The following is a 23,461-nucleotide window of genomic DNA, read 5'->3' on the forward strand; positions in this document are numbered from 1 at the left end:
TGACGCAGGCACCTCGGGAGCCTCCTCACAACCTCAACCCCAGCAAGCCCCGCCCCTGGGAGCCAGAGGAAGAGAACAACACGTCTTTATTGGCGGGTCTGGAGGCCGGAGGGGAAAGGCCAGCGGGCGGGAGACCAGGGGATGGGGAGGTTGGGGCGACCAACGGCGCAAGCGGGTGCGTGCATGGCAGCGGCTGGCCTAGCCACGCTCGCAGATGACCTCGACAACACTGGGTTCCATGGGCACTGGGTCTGGGCAGCGCAGGGCAGCTGAGGCCACCACTTCATCCAACAGCAGGTGCACAAGCTCCTCGTCCGCCACGAAGCGCCACAGGTAGAGCTGCAGGAAGTGACAGTCCACCTGCACCTGCTGCAAGCCGAAGCGACCAAAGGTGCGCAACCGCACACACTCCAGCAGCGTCTTCAGGCTGATCTTGATGATGCCAGTCAGCACCGAGACCTGTGGGCAAGGAACAGGAATATAGCTCTGGGCCAGCAGGTGCTGGGAGGGGGCACTGGGTCCCTGAAGGCATCCAGTTCTGGGCAGGGGCTACACAGAGAGTAAGAGGCCAGGAGCTGCAATGGGGTGTACAAGTCCCAGGACTCCCATAGATACAATGTTGGCACCATTATCTGGAGAACAGAGGGAGAAGGCCTAACAATCAGAAGCAGAGATGGGAGTCAGCACTGACATAGGGGAGCAGAGAGGCTTGCTGAGTCAGAGACAAAAGAACGCCAGGTCCCAATCGCTTGGGTGGCTAAGTAGTTGAGCTTCTGCCTTGGCTCAAGTTGTGATCCTGGGATCGAGTCCCACATCTGCATTGGGCTCCCTACAGGGAGCCTGCTTCTCCCTCTGCCTATGTCTCTACCTCTCTGTGTGTCTCATGAATAAATAAGTAACAACTAACTTAAAAAAAAAAAAAAGACCACCAAGTCCTGGCGTATGGGCTGGGTTGGGGCAGAGACTATGGTATGGACAGGAATCCTTGGGGAGGACCCAGGACTACTCTGATGACGAGGACAAGAGCAAAAGAGGCATTCTAGATCTACATCCAGACCCAGGCTGGGAACACACCAAGGTCAGGGCAGAGGGCCATGGCATACGGTGATGGTGGGGTTCCGGCTGACCATTTACTCCTAGAAACAGCCCACAGAGGCAGAGCCTGGGTGAGGACAGAGTCCTAGGCTTCCTGACTCTGTGGGACTGCTTCAGCCAACCTTCTCAAGGGCCCCTGGAAGTTGGTGTCATGGGGGACTTCAGACCTTGTTGAACTCCACAGGGCTGAACACATCAATACGTTCAGAGAACAGTTTCTGGATGTTGCTCAAGAGATTAGTGTCCATTGGGGCACTGGATGGGGGGGGAAGACAAGCAATCAGAACCCACCCTGGACCTCCATCCTCCTTTGTCCATTCCCCCTGGGGTTCCCCTGGCCAGCCAGACCTGGGTGTATAGCTGGGTGCATAGCGGCCCTGCTGGCGAGAGCTGCTATACACAGAGAAGGTCCTTTTGCTGGAGTCACTGCTCTGAGCCTTGCGGACACCCTCTTCATACAGAAGACCCACCTGGTAGTGGAAGAAAGCACTGCAAGGAGGCCAGAGCAAGGGGAGCCTCCAAGCCCATCAGGTGCCCAGGGTGAGGCCCAAGGACATGCTAAATTACAAACCCATTTGTGACAAGAATCACAGGATAGTGGGGACCTGGTAATGGGGACTTGGTACCTGGTCACTATTTATAGGTCTGGTGGAATGGGCAAAGGTGGGACATGAAACTTCGCACTGAGGCCCAAACTTCAGTGCTAGCCCGGCCCTGATTCCCTGGTTGACTCTAGACCTCAGCCTCATTGTAAGTAAAATGGGGGCAACAATGCCTTGAGCCAGGGCTGAGGAGGAACAAGCCACAGGCACTGGTGTCTTGATCCTCTGAGGACTGCTCCCCTCACACCCATAGCCTGCATCAGGACCCCCTGGCCAGCCCAAGGGTAGCACCTGCACGTCAATAGCCGTCGTGTCCTCCACCACCCGCTTCATGACAGCACGCACATTCCGGGGCTCCAGGGTACTGAGCCAGTCCCGTGTCTCGACACTCTTGCGCAGCATCTGTGATATGACCAGGCCCTGCACCTTCACATAGTGGGTCAATAACCGCCGTGCTGTCTCCCTGGCCTCTGCACACAGTGTGCTTACAGGTGTCACTGGAGACTGGTCCTGAGCCAGGGGTGCAGAGGACAGAGAGACAGTGAGTGCTGGAAGGGCCACTGCCAAGCAGGAGCTGGGCACAGGCTGGGCAAGGCAGAGGCTGGGCAGGGCATAAGCAGCTGGCCTGGGTCTGACCATGACAGCTCAGCCCAGCCTCCGGGATTCCCAGTACCACCATCCCCTACCCTGCTATGAGCTAGTGGTTCACCTGCACGAGAAACTGTTCATCGGTGAGGGTGAGGATGTAGGAGATGGTGGCTGTCTCATAGTCCAAGCAAAGGCGGGAGAGTAGCAGGAGCAGAGCAGGCGGTGTGGCACCCCCCTTCTCCCCAGGGCTGTCACAAAAGCTCTGAGCTGTCTGGCACATGGAGCGGATGAAGCCCACGATGAGGCCCTCACGAACACCTTGGCTGCAGAACTCGCCCTGTGAGGAGGAGGGTCACAGATACATAGCAGGTCCCCTCTTCCAGGCATGGGCTGCTAGCCACCCTCTATTTCTAAATGCCCTAGACCCTCTCCAAGGACAGCTTTATCCTGCATTCCAGGACCCAAGAGCAGCTCCCTTGCTTGGAGGAGGGAGTGCAAAGGAACAAAGCCAGCACTGGGGATCCCACTTGCAGATGCCCTCACAGCCTTCCTCATGACAGCCTGAAACCACATCCAGAGTGCCTGAGCAAGGACTGTGTGCTCTGATAGCTGCCAAACTGTAGGATGAATAAAAGAATGCCCAGGATTAAGGGGGAGGGGGGAATGGGAGGCCCAAAGATAGGTCATACCCGGAAGTAAGGCTTGTTGGAGAAAGACACCTCCTTGGCGGTGAAGAGGTGCACAGCTGCCAGGGAGGCTTTGATGTGGCTCAGGATGGAACTGGCCACATTGGCCAGCAACTCCGCCAGGCCTGGGCCTTCCTTTCCAGCCAGACGAGGTGCAGCCAATGCCTGCCTCACATCGGTCAGGCAACCCAGGAAGGCAGCCCGCAGGCCCTGCAGGTGGTGGCCTAGGCGCTCCCGGGCCACTCGCTCCACAATCTCCGTGGCAGCCTCAGCCAGCCCCGCAGCGGCCAGCAGAGCCCCAGGCGCCCGCAGGCGCCGATGGAAGCGGTCCAGTGCCCGCACCAGCAGCGAGTTGTCCCCGCTACCCTGCTCCTGAGCCAGCCGCCGCTCTACTAGCGCAAAGTAGCGGCCACCCAGCTCCTGGGCGAAGGCTGTGAGCTTCTCGGCACCCGCCGCGCCCTGGGCTGCAAACAGCTCCTGGTAGGCAGAGGCCACTTGGCAGAGGCCACCCACGAAGCCACTTCCCCCGTGATCGGTGAACTCTAAGACGTCGGGAGCGGGAGGGGAGGGCCCCAGCTCTGCCTCCAGGCTCTGCAGCTCGGCCTCCAGCCGCCCTCTGGCGTTGGCCAGGAACTCGTCACACAACTCCTCCGCAGGCTCGCCTAGGGCCAGCAGCAGCTCCACGCACTCTGCCTGCTCTGGGGCTCCAGAGCCGCCCTCCCTGAAAGGTGGAGGTGGCGGTGAAGGGAAGGCCCACAGACTTCTGGGTGGGGGTGGGGGTGGGGGTGGGGGCGGGGGCGGGGGTGGGGAGTGGGGCAGACAGCAGACTGGCAGGCCCAGGACCCCGGCGGGGTGGGTGAGGGCCGGGGCCACACCTGAAGCGCTGCCGCAGCTGCTGAGCCAGGCGAGCCGTGATCACCTGGCAGTCGTCCTGGATGGCGCGGAAGGAGGGCAGGTGCTGGTACTGCTGCAGCACGGCCCGCGCGCGGCCCTGGTAGCGCACCGCCTGCCCGTAGGCGCCCAGCTCCACACACTTGGTGAGGCACGAGGGCAGCTCGAAGAGGAACTGCAGCTTCCGCAGCAGCGCGTGGACCCCTGGGGGACGGAGGCAGGTGGTGAGGGCCCCAGGGCCCGGGGTGGCCAGCTCCGGCCCCTGCTTCCGGGGCCGGGCCCACCTGCCAGCTTGGTGATGCGCTCGTGGCGGTCCTGCAGGGTGGCGCTGATGCGCGCGCTGAAGTCCGTGATCACCGCCATGTTGGTGGCCAGCCGGTCCATTTCGTCTTCCATCTTCCGAAAGTCGTTCTTCATCTTCCGGATGGTGTCTGGGAGGGCAAGGGCACGGGAGAGGGCAAAGGAGATGACTTGGCACAGGCGCAGCACTCAGCTGGAGGCAGGACCCAAAGGCTTCCCCGCCGCCCACACACCGCGCACCCCCCCCCCCCGCAAATGCTCCCGAGCCAGCTCCTCAGGTCACATTGATGCTTCAGTGCAATGGTGCTTCGTCACAGAAATCGGGAGGGAAGGCCACATTTTCTGAGCACCCCCTGTGTGCACCGGTGCAGCAGGGGGACGGCCTACGGAGCCACAGTTCTATGCTGAGAAGATGCCTAAGGAGGGCACAGAGCACTTGGCAGGAACCTGTCTCCTCCTTCAGAGGTACATCCTCCATGCCCAGAACCCTGCCCGACAGGGAGGAGATACCCTTAAGTCCTTCCCAGACCTTCCAAACCCTTTCACTCCACCTTCTGGAACACAGCTGACCTCTAATGGGCCCTTTCCCTTTTATCTTAAGGGAAATCTGCCTGAGACAGTTTTCACACCCATGCCCCAGGGCCTGGCCCCTTGATACTTCTAGATAGTTTCTACTCTTCTTCCCTTTAAAACCCCAGCTTCTCTGAAGACCACGCCATCAAACTACACCCCTTTTGTTGCCATCTCTACTGTCCTCTTTGCCACACCTCTCAGGTGCTGATCACTGTCACTTCCTTGTAGACAAGAACATCCATATGGAGGAGGCTTCAGACATTCCTGACTCTCCATTCACAACCTCCCCAATTCCACCCACCCTTGCCTCTGTCTCAACTGTGCCACCCTCTCCTTGCCCTCAGAAAGAACTGCTTCCTCTCAATCTCAGCTTTAAGCGTTGCCACCTTCTGTAACTCTGATCATTCACCCTGTCTATTCACTCTAACAATCCTTTGGCCTCTTCAGGAACTCCAGACCCACTGACCTTAGCACCATGTCACTACTCATGACACCCTTATGGCTGCAATTCCCTACATTTCCTTCATTTCCCAGGATCTCTGACCCACCACTAGGGGATCATGGCATACTTACAAGCACCCTTGCCTCTTTTGCCCCCTTCCTCCAATACTTGCTAGTGAAACCGTCCCAACAAGCCACCAACCCCATGCAACTGAACAGCTAAAACTGAGCCACAAAATCATGCCAACTGCTTCCCTTTAAATTTATGACTTCAAGTTCAAAAGTGGCACTCCGCATCGTTCACCCCTCTATCCTTCTAAACCCTTTGCTTTGCCATTTTTTTAGATTGTATTTATTTATTCACGAGAGACACAGACATAGGCAGAGGGAGAAGCAGGCTCCCTGCAAGGAGCCTAATGTGTGACTTGATCTTGGGATCACACCCTGAGCTAAAGGCAGATGCTCAACCACTGAGCTACCTAGGTGCCCCTGCTTTTCCATTTTCTAAAGTAGTATCTTCTCCTGATATCTTAAAACTCCAATACATGCCCCCAGCTCTCAACTGGTACCTCTACTTCACACTTCACAAAGAAAATACAAGCAAACACCAACACCCTCCAAATCTGCAGAGTACAGGGACAGACCCATGCCTTCTGCTCTCCCTCTTCCTTGGGGGTCTGTCTCATCCAGTCCCATGGCTGTGGTGACCTGGACATTATTGTCTCCAGTCCTGACCAGAGTCCAGCCTAACGACCCATTTAACACCTTGATGCGGATGGTAAACAGGCTATTTAAGTATGACATGTCCAAAACAGAATTCTTGACTTTCCTAAAAACTGTTCTTCCACTAAAATTTTCCATCTTGCTCCTGGCCATTTTCAGAGTCATTTTTTATTCTTATCTTTCCTTCACTTTACATTCGTCTATCAACAAGTCCTGTAAGTTTTACCTCCAACAATTTGTTTCCAAGTCACCATCATCTCTTGTCCAACTATGGCCAATATTTCCCAAATAATTTCCCTAAATCTACTCCTGAACTTATCATCAGTATTCATAAAGGAAGGCTGCCTGGCTGGTTCAGTCAGAAGAGCATGTGACTCTTGATCTCAGGTTGTGAGTCTTTGAGCCCCATGCTGGGTGTAGCGATTACTTTAAATATATATTCATGAAGGAAAGCAAGTATGAAGCTAAAACATATTTGTCACAGGAGACTTTAATCTACTTCTACCGATCCACAACAGATCAAGTGTCAAGAGCCAAGGGAAGCTACAGAAGATCTAAAGAACTAATATAGGTGACCTATTTGATTGAAATTGGATTCTTTTCAGATTCCACAGAATACACTACAACCTTACCACATATTAGGTCTTCAAGAAAATCTCAATAAATTTACAAAGACAAGAAACTGAAGTTGTACAGACAGCATTTTCTGATTACAATGCAATTAAATTGGAAATTAATAACAAAACCACAAAACAAAAAGACCCCATCATTTAGAGGGGAAAAAAAACCCTTCATTTTTAATCAGTTATTGGGTCAAAAGGGAAATCAAAACAAAGTGCAGTATATAACAACAATGAAAACACTACAGATCAGAACCTATAGGACACAGCTGGAGCAATGCTCAGAGGAAATCAGTTTTTAATCTTTATATAAATAAGTTAGAATAAATTTTCAACTCAAGTTAGTAAACATACTACAAATAAAAAAAACAGAATTAAGGAATTAGTAATGCTAAAAGCAGAGATTTTTTTAAAGATTTTACTTACCTATTTATTTATTTTTAGAGAGAGTGAAAGTGAGTGCAGAACCCATCGCGGGAGTCAATCTTACAACCCTGAGATCATGACCTGAGCCAAAACCAAGAGTTGGATGCTTAACCAACTGAACCACACAGGCACCCCAAGATCAATACATCTATTACATGGGTGAACTAACGAAGATCAGGATCACTAAAAAAAAAAGGATAAAAATAAAATTTATAAAATGTTAGGTAAAGGGCACCTAGGTGGCTCAGTGGTTGAGTGTCTGTCTACCTTTGGCTCAGGGCATGATCCTGGGGTCCTGGGATAGAGTCACTCTGCCTATGTTTCTGCCTTCCTCTCTGTCTCTCTCTCTTTTTTTTTTTTCTGTGTCTCTCTTGAATAAATAAATAAAACCTTTAAAATTTTAAAATAAAATGTTAGCTAAATTAATTTTTTTAACAAGTGTTGATGAGGATATAGAATAAAGTGTTTTTTTACATTTTTATTTATTTATGATAGTCACACACACAGAGAGAGAGAGGCAGAGACATAGGCAGAGGGAGAAGCAGGCTCCATGCACTGGGAGCCCGATGTGGGATTCGATCCCAGGTCTCCAGGATCGTGCCCTGGGCCAAAGGCAGGCGCTAAACCGCTGCGCCACCCAGGGATCCCCTAAATTAATTTTTTAAAGGGGGAAATAAATACAAATACATAATTAGAATAATTACAAGATAAAACTTTACTCAATTTTATGTAAAGAAATTGAAAACCTGAATGAAATGAATAATTTGCTATGAAAACAGAATTTACCTATATGTGGGTGCCTAGGGGGTTCTGTTCTGTTGGTTAAACATCTGTCTTCTGAGCCACTCTTCTGAGCTATGGCGATACCCCTAGGACATTGGCCAGGCCTGGTGCCCATGTGTAGACGGGAAGGAGAATCTTTTGTTGACAATGTTCTCTTTTCGCTGTTTATGTTTTCTGTTGTTCTGGAATCCATATGGTTAATTTTTTTTTAAAAAGGTTGTATTTACTTAATTGAGAGAGAGAATGAGCACAGTAGGGGGGAGCAGAGGAAGAGGGAAAAACAGGCTCCCTGCTAAGCATCCAACTCTTGGTTAGCAGGAAGCCCAATGAAGGGCATGATCTCAGGACTCTGGGATCTTGACCTGAGCCAAAGACAGATGATTAACCAACAGAACCACCTAGCACCCCATATAGGTTAATGAGAACATTAACAAAAAGAGCTCAAAAATTAAAATGATACATTCATATCTTTTATGAATAGAGATGCACAGATAAATAAATGGAGAGGCTGAGGCAACTTAGCAAACAGAATTCAGCAATGTATTAAAAGAATAATTGGGGGATCCCTGGGTGGCTCAGCAGTTTAGTGCCTGCCTTCAGCCCAGGGCATAAAGCTGGAGTCCCGGGATCGAATCCCAGCTTATTAATAGATGAAAATTAAGTGCCTGGCTGGCTTAGTCAGTTGAGCATCCAATTCTTGGTTTCAGCTCAGATCATAATCTCAGGGTCATAAGATGGAGCCCTGTGTGGGGCTCCTCGCTCTGCACTGAGTCAGCCTGAGATACTCTCTCTCCCCCCTCCCTGCTCTCTCTCTCTAAAAATAAATAAATAAAAATAGATGAACAAGAAATAATTCAACACCAATTCTTGAATTTGAAAAAAAAAATTAAATATGAATAGCCGAAAAAAAAAATATGAATAGCCGAATATTTCTCTAACCTCCAAAAACCAACATAAACTTTAATGAAGCAATGCTGGAAGCATTCTCATTAAAACCAGAAAGATGACAGGAATGACCATGATCACCACTGCTATATAATGTTGTTCTGAAGATACTAGCCAACCCAGTTAGACTCAAGAAATACATTATAGAGAGACACAAATTGGAAAGGAGGTAAAATTATCACTATTTGCAGATGATATAATTATACAAATAGAAAAACCAGGACAGTCCGGGTGGCTCAGCGGTTTAGCGCCGCCTTCCGCCCAGGGCATGATCCTGGAGACTGAGGATCGAGTCCCACGTCGGGCTCCCTGCATGGAGCCTGCTTCTCCCTCTGCCTGTGTCCCTCTCTCTCTCTCTCTCTCTCTCTCTCTCTCTCTCTCTCTCTCTCTGTCTCTCATGAATTAATAAATAAAATCTTTAAAAAGAAAAAATAGGGGATCCGTGGGTGGCTCAACGGTTTGGCGCCTGCCTTTGGCCCAGGGCGCGATCTGGAGACCCAGGATCAAGTCCCACGTCGGATTCCCTGCATGGAGCCTGCTTCTGCCTCTGCCTGTGTCTCTGCCTCTCTCTCTCTCTCTCCCTCTCTGTGCCTCTCATGAATAAATAAATAAAATCTTTTAAAAAATAATAATAATTTAAAAAAATAAAAATAAAAAATAGAAAACCCAAAAGAATCAGCTGAAAATATCAGCACAAACAAGAAGAGAATTTTGTAAGGTGACAGTATGGAATTCATACAAGGAAATCAATAGTATTAAGTAGCAGCACTCACACTTACTAGTTAGAAGATACAATGAAAGAAAAGGACCTGTTTTAATACAATTTAAAAAATAAAAATGTCTAGAAATAAGTTTCAGAAATGTTCAACACATATGAATAAACCTGTATAAATTAGAGAGGAAGATACTAAAAGGCCTGAAGAAGTAGAAAAGCTTATCTTGGATAGGAAACCCAATACTCTGTCAATTCTCTCTAGAAATTTAACTTAATTCAGTAACATTTTAAGATATCACTTCTTGAAAGTATAACTTAATGTTCAGATGGAAGAATAAGCACACACAGGAAATTTTGGAGGTGAAAAATAGTGAGGGAGAACTAGCTTTCCCACAATGTAGAGCATTTGTAACTTTATAGCTACAATAATTTAAAGTGTGTGGCACTGGTATGTGGACAATTAGAGATCAGTTACATCAAACAGAAGATTTTTTATTTTATTTTGAGAGAGAGAATGTGTGCATGAGGGAAGGGAGCGGAGAGGAGAGAGAATCTCAAGCAGAGTCCACACTCAGTGAAGAGCCCAGATGGGGCTCAATCTCATGAGCCTGAGATCACGACCTGAGCCAAAAATCAATCCAGAGTCACTTAACTGACTGAGCCACCCAGGAGCCCCAAAACAGAAAGTTTTTGAAAAATCCAGAAACAAAGAAATTATGATAAGAGTACCATTCCAAGTCCATGGGAAAACGATTAATTATTCAACAAATAGTGTTGGGACAAGTGGAGAACCACTTGAAACAAAAATATAGTTGGATTCAGACCTCACACCTAACACGCACATGAACAAACACACACACAGTAGATGAATCCAAGTTTGAATGTGATTTTAAAATGTAATCACAAAGTATATGAAGACAATCAGGAAGAATTTTTTTTAAATTATTATTATTATTATTATTTTTATGATATTCACAGAGAGAGAGAGGCAGAGACACAGGCAGAGGGAAAAGCAGGCTCCATGCACCAGGAGCCCGACACGGGACTCGATCCGGGTCTCCAGGATCGCGCCCTGGGCCAAAAGCAGGCGCCAAACCTGCTGCGCCACCCAGGGATCCCAGAATTTTTAAATATTACAGATGGAAAGGTCTTTCTACAACACCTTAAACTCAGAAGCCATCGAAGAGGAGATCAATAAAATTATTTGACCAACAAAAACCACCGGAGCTAAATCAAAAGATGAACTTTTAAAAAATATTTTATTTATTTATTTGAGAGAGAGGGAGAGGGAGAAGCATATTCCCCACTGAGCAGGGAGCCAGACATGGGGCTCGATCCCAGGACCTTGAGATCATGACCTGAGTTTAATACAGATACTTAATCTACTGATCCACCCAGGTGCCCTGAAAAGATGAACTTAAAAAAAAAAAAAAATTCATGTCATTTCATCTAGGGCTAATTTTCCTTAGTATGTGAAGAAGAATTCTAAATCATTATGAAAAAGAACAACAACTCTATAGAAAAACAGGAAAAAGACATGAATAGGCAGTTCACGGACAAGGATAACAAACAGTTCTTCAACAGGCAAAAGATGTTCCACTGCACTCACAAGACAAATTAAAATTCCAGAGGTTTCCAATTTTCACTCATGGGAGTATCAAAGATGAAAAATTTTGGTAAGTGTTGACTGGGGTGTTTAGAAAGAGCTATTCTCTTAGTTGCTGGTGGTTGTGCAAACTGATGAATATTTATGGAAAGGAACCTGGCGTCATCTGTGAGCCTCTGCACACCCATACCTGGCTTGGGTGTGGCTCCTGGACCATGGGAATATTTTCTGAGCAGACCTGGGGCAGCAGCCCAACTTGGGGAGACAGCAAGAAAGGCAAGGTGAGGAGAAAAACATCAAAGACATGACAGGGAAAATAAAAGGGAACAGACACAAAGTTGCAGGAAACAAACAGAGAAGGTAAAAAAAAATGCACAAGAACCCACAGAGCTAAAATCTGTGGAGCAACTGAGAGATTTAAAAAATGTACAGGAGGAAGTAGACCATGAATTAGCAAAATAACCTTTTCATGTTAGCAACAATCTATAGCACAAAACCACTCACCTTTATTCTTTTTTTTTTTTTTTTTTAGATTTTTATTTATTTATTCATGAGAGACACAAACAGAGAGAGAGAGAGAGGCAGAGACACAAGCAGAGAGAGAAGCAGGCTCCATGCTGGGGAACCCGATGTGGGACTTGATCCCAGGACTCCAGGATCACACCCTGGGCCAAAGGCAGACGCTCAACCACTGAGCTACCCAGGGATCCCACTCACCTTTATTCTCACTTTATTCTTAGATGTTACCCTAGAAAGTTACTAAAAAATAAAATAATATAAAATGAATGGACTATACTTACTATTCTTTGGAGCCCCACTCTGGAGGTGCTTGCATTTTGTTGGAAAAAGATTATTCCATTGCCAATCCATGAACAATGTATTAAAGAACACAGCACACAGAGTACCGTATAGTTAAAAAAATGAATAAAAGCAGAGCAAAGGCAAAAGATGAAAGCTGAGGTACCAGAAGGATCATGGGCTAATGATCACGGAGGAGCTTGGAAAAGAGGCATTTCATCCTCCCCTAATTTCTGTCTTCGCTTAGGAACAGTTTAATCAAGGGATCCCTGGGTGGCTCAGCGGTTTAGCGCCTGCCTTTGGCCCAGGGCGCTATCCTGGAGTGCCGGGATCGAGTCCCATGTCAGGCTCCCGGCATGGAGCCTGCTTCTCCCTCCACCTGTGTCTCTGCCTCTCTCCCTCTCTATCATGAATAAATAAATAAATCTTAAAAAAAAAAAAAAAAAAAGGAACAGTTTAACCTGTTGACATAATCTCCATCCAGGTTTGTCAAATGATACCATCAAAAGAGCAAATTCCTTTTTGGGGTGGGTGTTTGGGCCCATGACACTTAGGTACTACCTCAAAAAGGAAACTTGAATCTGACTTCCAAAGGAAAAAAATCCAAAAACTAAGTTGTCACTCAAACGGAGTAAAAGAAAACCTACTGCTGGTGTCATTGTTGCTGAATGCACAGGCACAGAGCTATTAAAATGGAAATAAAAGTTGTACAATGTTAAAAAAAACAAAAAACAAAAAAACACCACTGAGTAATAGAGACTATACTGTATATCCTTGAACTATTTGAAGCTTGTTACGAAAAGCAGCTTGCACTAGGGCAAATGGTAACTAGACACCAAGATACTAGCTTGGGAGAGGAATGGGAGGTAAGTGGTAGGAGACTGGGGGTGGGGTGGGGGTGGGGAGCTAGCCAACCTGCAGCCTATTGGCCTCAGTGCTGACTTCCCAGACCTGTTCCATTTGTGAAATTCACAGAGCTCTGCACTTGTAACCTGTGTACTTTTCTGTATGTCTGTGAATCTTCAATAATGTTTACTGTTAAAGATTGATTTATCATTGCCTGGGGAAAGGAGTGGGAAGAGGCTTTTCATTGTGCAACCTTTGAGACCTTTTCAATTTTGAAACAGATAAATGTATTATTACATAAACTAACTATCAAGGCCAGAGGTTGGCAAAGTACAGCCTGGAGACCAAACCTGACTTGATCCCTGTTTAGCTTTTTGGATTTTAACTGGGATGTAATCAGCATACCCTGAAATTCAGTGGGTTTTAGTATTTTTAGTATATTCACAAGATTGTACAACCCATATCACTATCAAACTAGAATATTCATCACCCCAAAGAGAAGCTCAAAACCCTTGGCAGTGACTCCTATTTCTCTCATGCCTCAGTCCCTGCCAATCACTAATTTGTTTTGTTTCCACACATTTGCCTGTTCTGTACATTTAACACAAATGGAATTATACAAAATATAGCCTTTTGTGCCTGGCTTCACTTAGCACATGTTCAAGGTTCTCTACATTATAGAATGAATCAGTATGTCACATTTTCTTATGGCTAATATTCCATTGTGTGGCTCCACATTTGTTTCCCGATCTACCATCTGGTGGCCATTTGCATTGCTTTGTTGGCTACTATTAATGCTGCTATGAACATTCATGTACATGTTTTTATGTGAACATGTTTTCCGTTCTCTTTAGTATTGTCCCACGAGTGCAATTTATGGGGCATATGCTAACTCTCTGCTTAGCTGTTCGTGGAATGGCCAAAGTATTTTCAGGTGCACCATTTTGTATTCCTACCAGTAATGTCTGAGAGTTCCAAATCTTCCACATCTTCACCAACATTTGTCATATTCCACTTTCTGGAAATCCCAGTGGGTATATAGTGGTATCTCACTGTGATTTTGATTTGCATTTCCCCAATAACTAATGATATTGAACATCTTTACATGTGCTCATTGGTCATTTGTATATCTTCTTTGAAGAAATGTCGATTTAAACCCTTTGCCCATTTTTCTTTAATGATTTTTCATTTATGTATTCATGAGACACACACAGAGAGAGAGGAAGAGACATAGACAGTAGGAGAAGCAGGCTCCCTATGAGGAGCCCGATGCGGAACTCAATCCCAGGACCCCACAATCATGACCTGAGCCAAAGGCAGACGATCAACGACTAAGCCACCCAGATGCCGCCTTTGCCTATTTTTAAATAGGGTTATTTGTCTTTTTAGTGCTGAGTTGTAAAAGTACTTTATATATTCTGGACATTAGACCCCTTATTAGATATAGGACTTACAAATACCTTTTCCATTCTGTGAGTCATCCTTTACTTTCTCAATATTGTCCTTTATTATTTTTTAAAGATTTTATTTATTTATTTATGAGACACAGAGAGAGAGAGGGAGAGAGGCAGAAATATAGGCAGAGGGAGAAGGAGGCTCCATGCAAGGAGCCCAAAGCAGGGCTTGATCCCAGGACTCCAGGAAAATGCTCTGGGCCAAAGGCAGGTGCTAAACTGCTGAACCACCCAGGGATCCCCAATATTGTCCTTTAAAACATAAAACTTTATTTTTCTAAAAAGATTTTATTTATTTACTTTTGAGAGGGTGCATGCAAGCCAGGTGAGGCACAGGGAATCTCAAGCGGATTCTACACTAAGCACAGTGCCTGACATGGGGCTCAATCTCATAACCCCAAGATCATTACCTGAGCCAAAATCAAGTGATGGACGCTCAACACTGAGCCACCCAGTTGCCCTCACAAAACTTTTATTCTGATAAAGTCCAATTTACCTATTTTTTTTTCCTTTGGTTACTTATGCTTTTGGTGTCTGTAGAGAGAAAAGACACTCCTGTGTGTTTCCTCCACTCTCAATACTCCAACACTACTTCACATCTGACACCAGATTATGTGGGTTTACCACACATCAATTCTGCAACACCAGCTGAATATCCTACAATTTACCTTAATTGTGTGACTATTTTTTTTTATTTTTTATTTATTTATTTATTTTTTTTATCTATGATAGTCACACAGACAGAGAGAGAGAGAGGCAGAGACATAGGCAGAGGGAGAAGCAGGCTCCATGCACCGGGAGCCCGACGTGGGATTCGATCCCGGGTCTTCAGGATCTCGCCCTGGGCCAAAGGCAGGCACCAGACCGCTGCGCCACCCAGGGATCCCAATTTTGTGACTATTTACCTAGAGTTAGTGTCAGATCTTTTTTTTTAATATTTTATTTATTTATTCATGACACAGAGAGAGAGAGAGAGAGAGGCAGAGACACAGGCAGAGGGAGAAGCAGGCCCTATGCAGGGAGCCCAACATGGGACTCAATCCCGGGTCTCCAGGATCATGCCCTGGACTGAAGGCGATGCTAGACCCCTGAGCCACCCGGGCTGCCCTAGTGTCAGATCTTATAGGCTAAGGGCTAATTCACACAAGACTACACTACCCCAGGGCATGTGGGTCGATCAGTTGGTTGAGCATCTGACTCTTGATTTCATCTCAGGTCATGATCTTGAGGTCATGGGATCAAGATCCAAGTCTGGCTCCATGCTAGGTTGCAGAGGCCTGCTTGAGATTCAACCTCTCCCTCTGCCCCTCCCCCTCACTTTGTGCGCATACATGCTAGCTCTCTCTCTTTCTCTCAAATAACTAACTAAATAAAATCTTTTTTTTTTTAATTTTTATTTATTTATGATAGTCACAGAGAGAGAGAGAGGCAGAGACACAGGCAGAGGGAGAAGCAGGCTCCATGCACCGGGAGCCCGACGTGGGATTCGATCCCGGGTCTCCAGGATCGCGCCCTGGGCCAAAGGCAGGCGCCAAACCGCTGCGCCACCCAGGGATCCCTAAATAAAATCTTTATAAAATACAGCAGATTTAAATCTTTCTTTTAAAATTTTTTGTAAAGATATTATTTATTTATTCATGAGAGAGAGAGAGAGAGAGAGAGGCAGAGACACAGGCAGAGGGAGAAGCAGGCTCCATGCATGGGACTTGATCCCGGGTCTTCAGGATCACACCTTGGGCCATAGGTGGCCCTAAACTGCTGAGCTACCCGGGCTGCCCAGATTTAAATCTTTCTGTAGTAAATTCAATACCTGGGCTTCTGAAGAGACAGTTTCTTTCTTTTTTTTTTTTTTTTTTTAAGATTTTATTTATTCATGAGATAGAGAGAGAGGGAGATAGAGAGAGAGAGGCAGAAGCAGGCTCCATGCAGGGAGCCCGACATGGGACTAGAACCCGGGTCTCCAGGATCATGCCCTGGGCTGAAGGCAGGCGCTAAACTGCTGAGCCACCCCGGGATCCCTGGACACATATTTTTTTAAATACCTGGAACCAATACATCTCTTTAGTTTTTGCTGAGGGACTGTGTGAGTGTGTGTGCTGGGGCAGATCTTAAACACTCAACCAGGCAGTTTACAGCTCTGCCTTAGCCTTTACTTACTGTTTGTGCAGAGCCTGAAGGTGAGCCAGAGAAGAAACCTTAGAGCATTCTCAGGTCTTTCTTTTTTTTTTTTTTTTTTTTTTTTTAAATTTTTATTTATTTATTTATGATAGTCACAGAGAGAGAGAGAGAGAGAGAGAGAGAGAGAGGCAGAGACATAGGCAGAGGGAGAAGCAGGCTCCATGCACCGGGAGCCTGATGTGGGATTCGATCCCGGGTCTCCAGGATCGCGCCCTGGGCCAAAGGCAGGCGCCAAACCGCTGCGCCACCCAGGGATCCCCCCTCAGGTCTTTCTTAAATGCATGTGTACCACCTTACATATATGTGACCTTCAAATTTCAATATGAATGTCTCGTTCCTCAGCTTTTCCTGTTAAGCGTTTGAGTTAGTCTTTGTTTGCCCCATGTATTATCTATCACTTCACGCAGACACAGTAATTGCCTGAAATTTTCTGACAAAACTCTCTGGTGAGAGGCTTTTAGACCCAGGGTGACTTCCAGGGTCAGGTCAAGTAAAAACAAATCTATGGAGTGGAGTCTTTCGGGAAACCACCAGACAGGTTACATAAAGACAGTTCTTGGAATGCCTGGGTGGCTCAGCAGTTGAGTGCCTTCTTCAGCTCAGGTCGTGATCCCGGGTTCCAGGGATGGAGTCCCATGTCGGGCTCCCCACAGGGAGTCTGCTTCTCCCTCTGCCTGCGTTTCTGCCTTCTCTGTGTGTGTGTCTCTCATGAATAAAAAAATAAAATACTTAAAAAAAAATTCTTTCAGCATGAGGCTTTGAAAGAGCTCCACTTCTGTTCTGGTCACTTCAGTACCAGAAATAAATGGGCTACTACTGAGCTGGTTGAGATGGAGAGGAAATTGTGGGGTAAGCTAAAATATCACAGGGTGCTTGGGTGGCTCAGTCAGTTAAGCATCTGCTTTCAGCTCAGGTCATGACCCCAGGGTCCTGGGATCAAGTCTACTTCTCCCTGTGCCCCTCCTCCCTGCTTGTGCTCAAATAAATAAATAAATAAATAAATAAATAAATAAATAAATCTTTTTTAAAAATTTATTTATTTGACAGAGGGAGACAGAGTACAAGCAGAAGGAGCAGCAGGCAAACGGAGAGGAAGAAGCAGTCTGAGTTTCTCCCAATGAGGAACCCAATGAGGGGTTAGATCACAGAACCTGAGCTGAAGGCAGATGCTTAACTGCCTGAGCCACCCAGGTACCCCTCCCCCCAAAAAGTCTTTAAAATATATAAATTAAATACCACAGGCAGGGTGCCTGGGTGGCACAGTTGGTTAGGTGTCAGACTCTTGGTTTTGGCTCAAGTCATGATCTCAGGATCCTGAGATCAAGCCCCAAGTCGGGCTCAGAAGAGTCTGCTTGAGATTCTCTCTCCTTCTCGCTCTGCCCCTCCTGTTCATGTACTCTTTCTCTCTCTCTCAAACAAATACATACATCTTTAGGGGGAAAAAACCCACCACCGGATTCACTACTTTTACCAAGATTCAGTTGTTTTTCTTGAAAAAAGGGTCCTCAGATTGCTGCAAACTTTTGGTTAATTTTTAGAATTCCAAAAAGTTGATTTTGACAATTTTGACCAGTTTTTTGGTTGCATTTATGGAAGGGAGATTTTTTATTTTTTATTTTTTTTATTTTTTAAAGATTATTTATTTATTTATTCATGAGAGACAGAGAGAGAGAGAGAGGCAGAGACACAGGCAGAGAGAGAAGCAGGCTCCATGCCAGGAGCCCGACGCGGAACTTGATCCCGGGACTCCAGGATCGCGCCCTGGGCCAAAGGCAGGCACCAAACCACTGAGCCACCCAGGGATCCCCAGATTTTTAAAAAATATTTTATTTATTTATTTACAAGAAACACAGAGAGAGAGAGAGAGAGAGAGAGAGAGAGGCAGAGGCACAGGCAGAGGGAAAAGGAGGCTCCACGCAGGGAGCCCGACATGGGACTCAATCCCAGGTCCCCAGGATCAGGCTCTGGACCGAAGCCGATGCCATACCACTGAGCCACCTGGGCTGCCCTGGTAAGAAGATTTTCAAATACACTTGCTCCACTATTTCTGCTGACATCATTTTGGATGTCACACCTGTTTATGTAAATGAGCGTCACTGGAGCACAGCCATCTGCATTCATTCACCTACTGCCCATAGTGGCTTTCAGGTTATCACAGCAGAGACAAGTACAGAAACCAAGGGGCCTGCAAAGCCTAAAATATGTACTTTACTCAGAAAAGCTTGCGACCCTTCGTGTATATCCTATGCAGTCAGGTCCTGCTCCCTTCATCACGTCACTCTTGCTCTTGTCACAGCATTTTCAGGGTCTTTGCACAGGATGTTTCCTCAGCCTGAGCTGCTCTGCCTCCAAATCCTCACATGGTCAGCTCTTTATCATTTACCTTCACTGTCATTGCCTCACAAACCCCTTTCTCTGCCACCCTTTTTAAACTACCCCTAACCACCCACTTTCTCTATATTATCCTGTTTCATTTTCTCTGGAGTTCTTGTTGAGTGAAATGATCTATATTTATCATCCGTCTCTTTCTCTAGAACATATGCTCTGTGATGGCTAAGAAGCTTTCTTAGTCCATGCCGCTGGCATCTTGCCTGGACTGCTGCAACAGCCACCTAATGGGTGTCCTGGCCGCCACCCTTGCCTCCCTATAGTCCATTCCCCACAGAGTGGACTGAAAGGTCCTTTTAAAACAAGTCAGGTCACTCCATTCTTCTCATTTCCACTCACTCAGAGTAAAGAGCAGGATCCTTGTAACCACTTATAAGTCCCTACAAAATCTGGAATCCACTAGCCCTCTACCCTATCACCTACCACTCTCCTCCTTCCTCCCTCGCTCCCCCTAAACCCCATGCTGCACTCTGAATATGCCCACATGCCCTCTCTTCAGAGCCTCTGCCCCTGCTGTTTGCTCCCCTACCCATGGCTAGTTCTTTCTCATGAAAGCCCTGCTCAAATGTCACCACATCAGAGGGGCCTTCTCGTACTTACCCTAGCTAAAGGTAGACTCACACGCACATTACTCTTTTATCCTTATTCTATTTTCTTTTTCTGGCACTTACTACCACCTTTATTTATGTGTTCATTTATTGTCTGTCTCCTCAAATAGAATGCAGGCTGCAGGAAGGAGCTTGATCTAGCTGGTTTATTACTATATCCCCAAAATGCAGAACAGGTCTTGGCAAAAAAAAAAAAAAAAAGGCATTCAATGAATACTTCTTGAATGGATATAAGACTTTACCGTGTTATAGATTTAGAACCCCGATTCCAACACTCATTTTATAATTTTCTCCCTTTCTTAGAAAAAAGATAAGTCATCCTTTATTAAATAACAGTTAAATGTCAAAATTATACAAATTCTAACAAATGGAAAATGTAATGTTTGTAAAGTTCTTGTAAGAAATTTTGTAGCTCAGAAATTATCATGATTTCTTTTTTTTAAAAGACTTATTAAATTATTTTAGAGAAAGAGTATGAGGGTATGGGCAAAGGGAGAGAGAGGCAGAGAGAAGCAAACTCCCCCTGAGCATGGAGCCCCAACACCCGGCTCAATCTCCATCTCATGACCCTGAGATCATGACCTGAACGGAAATCAAGAGATGGACTCTTAACTGAATGAGCCACCCAGACGCCCCTAGGAATTATGATTTCTTGCTGGTTGATGCTGGTATTAGCAAATAAAGAGGTGCCTACTCACTGAACCTGTTTCAAATCAGATAAAAGGACAATGGCTACACCCAACCTTGTGACACTAGTAGAGTAAGAGATGTCAGAATGAGCCTCACAAAGGTTCACCCAACATTCTCATGGACCACCAGTAGACATTCGAGATCTGCCTCTAGAACTATGTACACACGAGTCCAAAATTATCACAAAAAAGTCTGAGTAGTGCATTTCACCAACATAAGACAGTAGTTAGTGTGAATGATAGCTGAACCCTGTCTAGCACTGTCCTGGACAGAGAATAAAGGAGGCAGGAGGAGAAGGAAAAAAAAAAACCCTTTTCATGATCTCTGTGCCCCTTAATGTCATATATTGTGTCTCTTTGCTTAATTTTTTTTTAAGATTTTATTTATTTATTCATGATAGACATAGAGACAGAGAGAGAGACAGAGACACAGGCAGAGGGAGAAGCAGGCTCCATGCCAGGAGTCTGACACCGGACTCGATCCCAGGACTCCCGGATGACGCCTTAGGCCAAAGGCAGGCGCTAAACCACTGAGCCACCCAAGGATCCCCCTCTTTGCTTAATTTAAAAGGGGGAAAGGGATAGAGGAAGGAAAGGAGCGAGAGAGAGAAAGAGACAGAGACAAGCCCACCCTCAAGATAGACCTGGGCAAGAGAAGAAAGCTACCACTAATCAGAGAAACTAACCCTTACTGAGACATCGATAGTGTCAGGGATTCTAAGTGGTTCAGATAAACCCATTTCAGTTTAAGGTTTCATTTTGTTGGGATGCCTGGGTGGCTCAGTGATTGAGTGTCTGCCTTCAGCTCAGGTTGTGATCCTGGGGTCCTGGGATCGAGTTCCACATAGGGCTCCCCCAGGGAACCTGCTTTTCCCTCTGCCTATGTCTCTGCCTCTGTGTGTCTCTCATGCATAAACAAATAAAACCTTTAAATTGTTTTCATTTTGTTTTTTTCTCCCCTTTGACCCTCAGAATAACCCTCTGAGAGCAGCTACCATCATTTGACCACAAAAGCTCTGAGAGGTGGGAGTGGATAAATGTCAGGGAGGGACTAGAATCTGGGTCTCGGGATCCCTGGGTGGCGCAGCGGTTTGGCGCCTGCCTTTGGCCCAGGGCGCGATCCTGGAGACCCCGGATCGAATCCCACATCGGGCTCCCGGTGCATGGAGCCTGCTTCTCCCTCTGCCTATGTCTCTCTGCCTCTCTCTCTTTCTCTCTCTGTGACTATCATAAATAAATAAAAATTAAAAAAAAAAATAGAATCTGGGTCTCCTCCCCCGACTCCCCAACACAAGACCAACAGGCAGGCGGGACTGTGATGGGTGTGTCCCAGCGGGAATCACCTGTGGCTGAGATGAACTTGTTGTAGTTCTCATAGACCAGGGTCTGCATGTCGCTGTCCAGAGCCCGGATCTGTCGCACCATGTCTGTCTCACTGTCCATCAGCTGGGCCAGGGGGCATTCCCGACGCAGCTGGAGGAAATCCAAGTGGTAGTGCTCAGGGCAGGGGCATTCATGTCCCTCAGGCCTGCCCCTACCTGGTAGGCTTTGGGTGCAAGAAAGCTCTCATCCCACTCCTGGCAGAGATACTAGACAAAGAGCCTATCAGTGCCATAGGTCAGGAGTTACTAGATTCGACTCTATTTGGGGTTTGTCAGCCTTTGAAACGCTCAGATTCAGCCACCGCCCACCCCTAAGCCTGTCAACGCCTGGGCCACGCCCCACGCCCCACGCCCCGGCCTATCAGAACATCAGCCCAGGACATCAGCACCCCGCACCTGCTCCGGCCCGTCCAAATCTGCCCACGCCCCCTTAGACTCCAGCTCGGCCCCTGCTTCCTGCCCTAGGGTCATCTGGTTTTTAGGAACCCCTGCGTCCCTCACCCCCGCAGCAAAGTCGAAGGCATGATCTGGGGGGTGCGATGTGTCCGGGGCCTGGTTCTCCCCAACACACAAACACACACCTTGTCCAGGTACACTTCCGGGTCGAAGTGTGCCCCGTTGAGATCCGTCGGGTCCAGGGGGTCCGACCCTGCGGGGCGCCCCGCGCTCTCCCCCTCCGAGAGACCGTAGTAAATCTTCAGCATCCCGTGCGCCTTCCGCCGACGCTCCGGGGCCTCCGCCTCGGGCCCCTCCGGAGAGTCCCCAGTTCCAGACCCCGGGCCAGGTCCAGCGGCTGCAGCCGCCATCACTCCAACTGCAGCCCACGGGTGTGAGGCTGGGAAAGAACTGGGAGGAGGCACTTCCGGGAGCCATAAAGTTCTTGTTGAAACGAGGCAGTCCTTCAGCTGAAAGGTCCCCCTGCAACCCTGGGTCCTTCGAGACTAGCGTTCCCCCTACCTTTCCTCCCTGAGCGGAAGAGGTTCCGGGAGAGCCCTGGGTTCCCGCAGCCTCCCGAGCAGATTGATTGAGAAGAACTCGTCTGGTGCTTCCCTCCCAGAAGGAAGGCGGGTCCTGGCTCCCAACCCCGCACCCCCGCAGGCAGGGGCCCCCGGAATATGTCCCCCATTCCTACTATACGGGTGCAGACTTCACAAGAGGCTGCGGGGGAGCTACGAGGTTAGATGCGCGCACAGTGCGGGCGGGGCCTCTAGCAGTTTCCCCGCCCGTCCTCTGACACGGGTCAGAACTGCCTTCAGACCCTGGGCTCCCCCAGTCCTAGCCTCTTTAAGGGAAAAAAAAAAAAAAAAGTCCCCAAGCACTTTAAGATACTTGCTTAGAAGACCGACTTGGCAGATCTTCAGCGACCCGTGGGATGTGCTGGGGGGGGGGGAGGGGCTGGGTGGCAGATGATGAGGGTTGTTCTCAGGTTTCCGATTTCAACAAAATGCAATTAATTGTTCACCAAGGCGCAGTGCTTAAGAGGACAGGTAATGAGGTTCAAGTATAGATACGATGAGTTTTAATAGAGAAAACGACTTTATCGACATGGTCCTTGAAACATTACTTGTGATGGGCTGGCGGCTGGGCGGGGCGGGGTGGGGGGTGTTGGAATGGAAACCACCGTGTTTAAAGATTCTTTGGCTGGGGTGCGGCAGGCCAAACACATCCCACCACGTGTTTTCATTTGGCCTGTGAGCTAAGACTGGTGTGTTTGGTTTTTTTGTTGTTGTTGTTTGTTTTCATTTTTAAATGGTTAAAAAATAAGAATGGCATTTCATGATGTGAAAATTATGTAAAATTCATATAATCAGAGTAGATCTTAAAAGTGCTCATCAGGAGAAAAAATAATTTGTAACATTAATAATTTGTATAGTGACAGATGTTAGACTTCCTTGTGATCATTTTGAAATATATACAAATACCAAATCATTACCTTGTACCCTTAAAAATATTGGAATATGTCTATCTCAATTTAAAAGATGATTTTCATAAAATCAAATGAAAATTATATGAAATATTCCAGTGTCTATAGTTTTATTTGAACACAGCCATGCACATTTGTTTACATATTATCTGTGCCTGCTTTTGCACTACAACAGAAGTGTTGAGTAGTTGCAACAGAGA

General features: G+C 47.0%; 1 protein-coding gene across 1 annotated transcript; it reads right to left on the reverse strand.

The window, feature by feature from the left end:
• Positions 1–69: 69 nt before the first annotated feature.
• VPS51 (VPS51 subunit of GARP complex) lies at positions 70–22,228 on the reverse strand. The gene is made up of 10 exons (XM_025445807.3): positions 21,919–22,228; positions 21,299–21,428; positions 4,147–4,293; positions 3,847–4,066; positions 2,975–3,692; positions 2,407–2,622; positions 1,989–2,207; positions 1,444–1,565; positions 1,263–1,350; positions 70–459 (listed from the first exon to the last, which is right to left on the reverse strand). Exons 1-10 carry the CDS (start codon positions 22,141–22,143, stop codon positions 199–201), a joined length of 2,346 nt encoding a protein of 781 aa, XP_025301592.3. The 5' UTR covers positions 22,144–22,228; the 3' UTR covers positions 70–198.
• Between the last annotated feature and the right edge of the window lie 1,233 nt (positions 22,229–23,461).

The sequence above is a fragment of the Canis lupus genome, chromosome 18, assembly GCF_003254725.2.
Source record: "Canis lupus dingo isolate Sandy chromosome 18, ASM325472v2, whole genome shotgun sequence".
Taxonomy (NCBI): Eukaryota; Metazoa; Chordata; class Mammalia; order Carnivora; family Canidae; genus Canis; species Canis lupus.